At 37.6% G+C, this 8,306-nt stretch overlaps 1 protein-coding gene across 1 annotated transcript; it reads left to right on the forward strand.

The window, feature by feature from the left end:
- Window positions 1-6: 6 nt before the first annotated feature.
- LOC107698353 (frizzled-3-like) lies at window positions 7-7,287 on the forward strand. The gene is made up of 4 exons (XM_016499319.1): window positions 7-749; window positions 2,937-3,085; window positions 4,718-4,966; window positions 6,694-7,287. The coding sequence occupies exons 1-4, from the start codon at window positions 81-83 to the stop codon at window positions 6,944-6,946; spliced, it is 1,320 nt and encodes a 439-aa protein (XP_016354805.1). The 5' UTR covers window positions 7-80; the 3' UTR covers window positions 6,947-7,287.
- The last annotated feature ends 1,019 nt before the right edge of the window (window positions 7,288-8,306 follow it).

The raw sequence follows: 8,306 nt of genomic DNA on the forward strand, positions 1-8,306 counted from the left end.
TCACCTTCCTGACCTTCCTCATCGATGTTGGCCGCTTTCGCTATCCGGAGCGGCCCATCATCTTCTACGCGGTCTGCTACATGATGGTGTCCCTGGTCTTCTTCCTGGGTTTCCTGCTGGAGGATCGCGTGTCATGCAACGCGGCTAGCCCGGGTCGTTTCCGTGCCTCCACCGTCACCCAGGGATCCCACAACAAGGCCTGCACGCTGCTCTTCATGACACTCTACTTCTTCACCATGGCAGGAAGCGTTTGGTGGGTCATCCTCACCATCACCTGGTTCCTGGCTGCCGTTCCCAAATGGGGAAGTGAAGCTATCGAGAAGAAGGCTTTGCTGTTCCATGCGGTGGCTTGGGGCGTCCCAGGAGCCCTTACTATCACCCTCATGGCTATGAACAAAATCGAGGGCGACAGCATGAGCGGCGTTTGTTTCGTGGGGCTCTATGACCTCATGGCTTTGCGCTGGTTCCTCTTGGTGCCTCTCGCATTGGATGTGGTCGTAGGTGTGGTGCTGCTGTTAGCGGGTATTGCCGCATTAAATAGGGTCCGGATGGAGATTCCCCTCGAGAAGGAGAACCAGGACAAACTGGTGAAGTTCATGATCCGGATCGGCGTGTTCTCCGTCCTGTATCTGGTGCCTCTGCTGACCGTCATTGGATGCTATCTGTATGAACAGAGCCGCAGAGCAGTTTGGGAGACCACCTGGGTACAGGAGCGCTGTATAGAGTATCACATCCCCTGTCCGTTTAAGGTAAGAAGATATGTACACTATATAAATATAAGTACACTATATATAAATACTTACACTACCGTTTAAATGTTTGAGGTTGTTAATGTTTTGGAAAGAAGTATCTTATGTTCATTCATTTATTTGATCAAAAATACAGATAACTGTAAATACAGATAACTCTTTTCTATTTGTATATGTTTTTAAATGTAATTTATTTTTGTAATGGCAAAGCCAAATTTTCAGCAGCCATTACTCCAGTCTTCAGTGTCACATGATCCTTCAGAAATCATTCTAATATGCTGATTTGTTGCTCAAAAAATTATACTGACCCCAAACTTTTGAACAGTAGTGTGTATAGTTATATTGTCCTAAAAATAAGCAATTGTTTTAGCATATATAATGACAATTTTTTAATGTGAACTTTGTACAGTGTTAATAGGAAAAAAGATTATCTACACCAAGTCAGAACCTTTCATGATGTTTGTTCTGATAAAAGTGAATTTATACTACTTTGCTTGTTGTGAATAATTGAAGGCCTCCACAGTGTCCTGCCAAACCTGTCCTCACTCTATATGAGAAAAGGTTTTAGTGTTTGCAATATAGTTATTTTTTACTTTAAATAAGGTCTTTGGTATCAAAAATTTTGATACATAGAAATTTCATAAATCTTGTCACCAGTGTAAATATCACAAAAAACTAATGCTAGCCTAAATAAACTCAATCTCACTGAAGACAAGCAAACAGTCAGCGATTACATAAGAATAGGAACCTAATTTCAAGCAATAGGACAAAAAACTACAGTAGAACAAATAAATAAGAAATGCTACATACATTGTATAAAGTAATTAAATGTATAAAGACACTGCATATTCTTCACTGTGTAAATTAAATATATATTTCTTCTTATTGACGTTATAAAAGTGATTAAAGTTAAAAAAGTGATTTAGTCAAGAGCAGTGAGAGATTTTGACATACAAGTGTGTGTATTTAACTGTTCAAGCCTATAATGCGCCAAAAATAAGTTCAATACCGCCACACCATCTTCACGTGCGTGCGCCTCTCTGACAGCATTCAGACAGTGTGCATATAGCGAAATGATTTCTCATTCGCTGCTGATTGCATTTCAACAGCTTCAAATCACTTGTTTTTAAACCGCAATGCTTAAAAATGTGTGCAAATTATAAGTTTTTGTGACCAAACCTGTGATCTTCATCCAGGGTCAGAAATGAATGGAAGCTCAGGGTAAAAATGCCATCAAAAGTGAAACAAATCCCAGAGAAAATCTAAATATTGAATTTTAGTTTTTTGGTAACGTTGTTTTCCTTATTTATACTTATGCATTTGACATAAAACGGGGTGAAAAAAGGCCCCCGATTTGCAAATTTTGTGCATCTTTCAGACACAGGATTCATGATTTCCAGCTGCAAATCTCTGTTAAACATACAGCAGCTGCTGCTCTGTGAATATATCATATGTCTAACATGATGCAAACAAACTGAAGCATAACTAAAAACTAAAGACAGCTTCAGCTCAGTCAAAATCTCAGTAATGATGTTTATCCATATGTGTGTGTGTGTGTGTGTACATGCCTGAGGCAGCTTGGGATTGTGGGATTGGTTTTAATGAGGCCATGTTTACTGCCACAGCTTCTGTGCTTTGAGGTGGAGCAAAAAGGACAGTCGTGTGTCATGTTAATTCTGTAGCAGTACTTCATGAAGAGCTATGAAGTGCAGGGCTATAAAGAGCAGATCTCTAGTCACACTGCAGTAACTGATGATGTCATACAGATTTGGACACCCTAAAGAATGTATAAATCTATTTGTTATATTGCATTATATATCAAAATATTACCAAGACAGGCTGACAGCATTCAGAGCAGAAGAAATGCTCCATCTAAAGCACTGAGAGAGAGAGTGTGTATTAGATAAAGAAGAGGACAGACATTTGTGTTGACTGCAGCTATGTTTATGCCGTTGGCAATTGTGCAGTGAGCTGAGATAAAGCACTTCCCATCCACACAATCGCACACACACAACCCAGGGCTAAACTGACATACACAAATACGCTCCCGCACACACTGCATGAGGTTATGAGCAAACGCCGAGATCCGCAAGGGAAGAATGTTCCTGCATGTTCTGATTACAAATCAGGTTTCACCTGTTCTTATGTTGCATACTAAGCAAATGTGTACTGCTGTTGTCTTCACAGGTGGAACAGACGAGCAGGCCAGATATCGCCTTGTTCCTCATCAAGTACCTGATGATGCTGGTGGTGGGAATCCCGTCAGTGTTTTGGGTCGGCAGTAAAAAGACCTGCTTCGAGTGGGCCAGTTTTTTCAATGGGCATCGCAGGAAAGAGTGAGTTTCGTGTAATACTTTGAGAATTTATACCATTATTGTTTAGGCCTACAGTGCAATGTTGTGTGATCAAAAAACGTTTTTCAAGAAACATAAACTGATAAAGGCCTTGAAAGTCATTTTAAGTAGAGATGTAACAATATTAAAATTCTTACTGATTTTATTTATTTATACACTACCTTAATGCACTTCTGTTCAAAGGTTTGGGTATGATTTTTTTTTTCATATTTTTTCCACCAGTATGATTTTTTCATTAGAAGTGAATACTTTTATCCAGCAAGGGTGCATTATGTTGATCAAATGTGACAGTGACCGGTTTTTATCTTAAATTCTGTTCTTTTGAACTTTCGATTCATCCTAATAATCCTTAACAAAGCATATCATGGTTTTTACAAAAATGCATTTTTTACCTTGATAATACATGTTTCTTGAGCACTACATTAACATATTAGAAGGGTTTTTAAAGGATCATGTGACACTAAAAACTGGAGAAATTATTGCTGAAAATTCAGCTTTGACATCACAGGAATTAATTATATTTTAAAATGAGTGCTGTGAAACGATTAATCGCGATTAATCACATCCAAAGTTAAAGTTTTTATTTACATAATATATGTGTGTGTACGGTGTTTATTTATGTATATATAAATACAAACACATGCATGTATATATTTAAGAAAAATATGTTACGTTTATATATTCAATATATATATTATATAATTTATATGAATACTGTATATATACATAAATACATGTAAATATTTTCAAAATATATGCTGTATATGTGTGTCTTTATATATACATAATAAATATACAGAGTACACACACATATATTATGTAAACAAACACTTTTATTTTGGATGCGATTAATCATTTGACAGCACTATTTAAAATACATTGAAATAGAAAACATTTCTTTTAAATTGTAATAATATTTTTTAAGCAATAAATGCAGCTTTGGTGAGCATGAGGAATTTCTTATAAAACCGTGTAAAAACCTTACTAACCCTAAATTTTTGAACAGTAGGGTAGTTAGTTAAATATATTAACTCACATTTAAAATCATTTAAATACTACACGTAAATTTAGGCATCAGAGCATTATAAATTGCAGTATGAATACTTTATATTCATTTTGAAATTATAAATGTTTTCAAAGATTAATTTTAACATTTTAATTTTAAAAAGTAATCTAAATTTAAAAATAGAGAAAATGAGCATAAACAATTAAATATCAAAAATGTAGTATCTAGTATCATCCATTAACAGAAATGGTTCAGATATATATCGTGTATCTGCCACATGCTAGTAGCCACAGGAAGTAATTCAGTCAGTGTGCATTTTAATAAAATTACTACTAGACCTGCAGTGCAATAAAGACACTTAATGGAGGACATGAAGTAGCCACAGGAAATAGTTCAATAAGTGTGTGCTGTCTCATAGGGGTTAGTGTAAAGGCCTCCTTTCCTTATATCAGGGCATTAACCTCCTCTCCCTCCCCTTGTCCCACCCCCTCCTCTTTTGTTCATTTCGACTCCTTTATGCCCTCTGCCTTCCCCCTCTCTCTTCCTTCGCTCCTCTGTCGCTCCCTTCCCACTTTGCCACGTTTCCCCCCCGTCTCTTCCACCCTCAGCAGCACGGTGCACGAGAGCAGGCAGGTGCTACAGGAGCCCGACTTCACCCAGCTCCTCCTCAGGGACCCCAACACCCCAGTGGTGAGGAAGTCTAGAGGCACCTCGACACAGGGCACCTCCACCCATGCCTCTTCCACGCACCTCGCCATGTTGGACGAGCCCCCCAGCGCCAGCACCAGCCGCGCGGGCAGCATGCGCAGCAAATCAAGCAGCTTCCACGGCAGCCTGCAGCGCTCCAGAGACGGCAGGTGAGGCATCCCAGTTATAATTCAATCTCACGAGTAGGAATTCGGAGGACTTTTTTTTAGCATAATTGGCACAGATTTTTGGGGATCCTTCATAATGCAAGTTAGTAAGTGTATTTACTAAGACGTGCAAGAAACAGGAACTGCGTAGAACTTTGTAAATTAATCAAGTGCGCAATTGTCACGCATTATGGGCTTTGAACCTAAAACCTTCCAAATACTAGCCTAGATACTCAATATTAGAGTTATCATGAAATGCAAGTAACAACCAATTTTTTTTTTTTTGGATTGCAACATACATTTGAATTAAATGGATAATCAGAAAAGAAAAAATGAGGGCAAGGACTTGGTTCTATCCATCAGTTGTTAATTGGATTTTGAGATGTGGGCATTGCAATTATTTGCATGTTGCAGTGATTTTTGGGGATCTGCAAAATGCCAGTTAGTTAGACTGTTTAATAAACTGTCATGCAAAAAACGGGTGATGCATAATAATTTGTTAATAAAAGTTGTTTTACGAAAACCTATATAAATAATGTGCACAATGCTCATGCATTGTAGGCTTTAAACCTACAACCTTTCAATTACTAGCCTAGATATCCAATATTAAAGTTGCAATGAAACAGAAGCAGCAAAAGATATTTTCTTCTGTATACATCCAAATTAAACAGATATAGAAAAAGATTTTTAAAAATTAGGTGGGGATTTGGTTCTGTCCATTGGTTGTTGATTGAATTTTAAGATGTGATTATTGCACAAAATTTTTTTTTTTTTGCATATTTTGGAGATCTGCGAAATGCCAGTTAGACTGTTTAATAAACAGTCATGCAAAAACAGGTGATGCATAATTTGTGAATGAAACTTGTTATAAGAAATCCTCTACAAATAATGTGCACAGTGGTCATGCATTGTGGGCTTTGAACCTACAACCTTTCAATTACTAGCATGAATATCCAATATTAAACTTGTAATAAAATGGAAGCAGCAACATTTCTTTTCTTCCTTATTGCTGCATACATCCGAATGAAACGGGATATAGAAAAAGACTTAAGAAATTAGGGTGGTTCCATCCATCGGTTGTTGATTGGATTTTAAGATGTGGCCATTGCACTCAAAATAACCTTTTTTTAGCATAATTTATACTGATTTTTGGGGATCTGCAAAATGCCAGTTAGACTGTTTAATAAACAGTCATGCAAAAAACAGATAATGCATAATAATAAAGTTGTTATAAGAAATCCTCTACAAATAATGTGCAGAGTGGTCATGCATTGTGGGCTTTGAACCTACAACCTTTCAATTACTAGCCTAGATATCCAAAATTAATGTTGCAGTGAAACGGATGTAATGAAGAAAAAACTGTGGGGTGAGGACTTGGTTCTACATGTCAGTTGTTAATTTTGGTTAGAGTTTGAGATGTAGGTGTTGCACACAAATATCAATGTCGATAGTGCAGCGGCAGTTTAATAATTGAAGAAGTCCGACCGACATACATCACCAGATCAAGTGACATTCTGATTAAACATTGAAAAAACCTATTTCAAAAATAAATACTTGATGAATCGTTCAAAATAGGGTCTATAACATGTACTTACAAAATATATGGCCTGAATTTTCAAACCGACTTTAGAAAATTTCCCAAAATAATAGCGCCTCCCAATTGTGCACAGCTGCCTCCCTGATCAAAGCTCTGAACATCACTGAATCTCGCTCATTATGTTTCCCATCAGGTACACAGCTTGTAGTTATCGCGGCGTGGAGGAGCGTCTTCCTCACGGGAGCACCCTGCGCCTTAATGATCCGCTCCAGCACTGTGGCGTCAACCGTCTCGACAGCCATTCACGGCACGGCAGCCTGCAGCGCTTAGAGAGCCAATCACGGCACAGCAGCGTGCGAGACCTCTCCATCACAGCACAGGCCATCCAAAGCAGCCCTGGCAACGGCATTCACCGCGTCATAGAGGAGGATGCCACCAAGGCGTGAACTTTCACACGGCAGGAAATAGAGACCAAATGAGTCAAGAGAACATGGACTCTTCTGGCACAAACTCCTCGTGATGTATGGCACAAATACAAGTGTTCAAACTACACAGTGTGCCATGTGCGTTTCCTGGGGATTGAACCCATGACCTTGCAGCTGTTAGCATTTTGTGCTACTAGTTGAGCTACATGAACTTAATGAATACATTTACTTTAAGACTTTCGATCAAAAGTTGTATAGTTCAGTTATGGACTATACCAAACACTTGAAATCTTCTGATGTACACTAGCATTCAAAAGTTTGGGGTCAGTACTTTCTACAGATTTCTATTTCAAATGAATGCTCCTGATCAAATAAATGCAGCCTTGCTGAGAATAATAAACTTCTTTTCAAATCTTACCGACCCCATACTTTTGAATGGTAGTCTATGTATGTACTGTTATCTTTTCTTCTTAAAGGGTTCCTACAATAACAGGGTCAAATGTAAGGGCTTTTGATACGTCATCATTCTGTGATGTATCGAGGAACTTGCTGTTTTATATACTCCCCATGCTTTAAGCTTTCTAAGTTGTTCCACTACTGATGTGGTTTTGAATGTTTCTTTCCATTGTTTGTTGCACTTTTGACCGTTTTGTAGAACAGAACTAGTGATGTATACGGACATCTCCACACATTTGGGTTCAATTTAAATAGACAATTCACCCAAAAATGTTGTCATCATTTACTCGCCATTGTTACATTTCAAACTTGTATGATTTTCTTTTTTTCCTGTGGAAGACAAAAGGAGATGTTTAGCAGAATGTACAAGCTTCTCGTTTCCATACAATGATAGTGAATAGTGACAAAGGGCTGTAAAGCTACAAAAATGACAAAAAAGCACCATAGAACATAAATGACTCACTTGCATTACATTGCAAGTCCTCTGATATCTGTGGGAAAAAAAGAAAACATTTATTCAGTCAATAATTCTTTCCAATGCCAAGTGTCAATTGTTTCCAGTGCCAATGTCTTAAAGTTGAAGGTGAGAAAATTAAAATAATTTCATCATTTTTATGTGAAATATCCAATTGAAAAGCATGAAGAGCTGAATAAAAAAAAATCGTCAGTCATTTTAGAATAGATATTGTAGGCATTTTTCAAATGGAAATTGGCATATCCTTTACAACCAAGCTCTTCTCTGTTGAGTTTTAGCACTAAGTCAATAGTCAAGTCATTTTCATGACATTTACCGAAAACTGTGAAAAGCTTTTTTTTTTATATCATGTTCAGAGATCCTGAGTGCTTTCTGTATAAAATAAAACATCACTCAAAACGTTCATATCCGTGTGTGTCATTTCCCTCCGTTTATTGAATTACATCAGCG

Source organism: Sinocyclocheilus anshuiensis, unplaced genomic scaffold, assembly GCF_001515605.1.
Source record: "Sinocyclocheilus anshuiensis isolate Anshui unplaced genomic scaffold, SAMN03320099.WGS_v1.1 scaffold1746, whole genome shotgun sequence".
NCBI lineage: Eukaryota > Metazoa > Chordata > Actinopteri > Cypriniformes > Cyprinidae > Sinocyclocheilus > Sinocyclocheilus anshuiensis.

Coding starts and splice junctions, on each gene's coding strand:
- LOC107698353 (XM_016499319.1), top strand. CDS start 81: ATGATGGTGTCCCTGGTCTTCTTCCTGGGTTTCCTGCTGGAGGATCGC. Junction 750..2,936: donor ACATCCCCTGTCCGTTTAAG/GTAAGAAGATAT, acceptor TTGTCTTCACAG/GTGGAACAGACGAGCAGGCC. Junction 3,086..4,717: donor AATGGGCATCGCAGGAAAGA/GTGAGTTTCGTG, acceptor TTCCACCCTCAG/CAGCACGGTGCACGAGAGCA.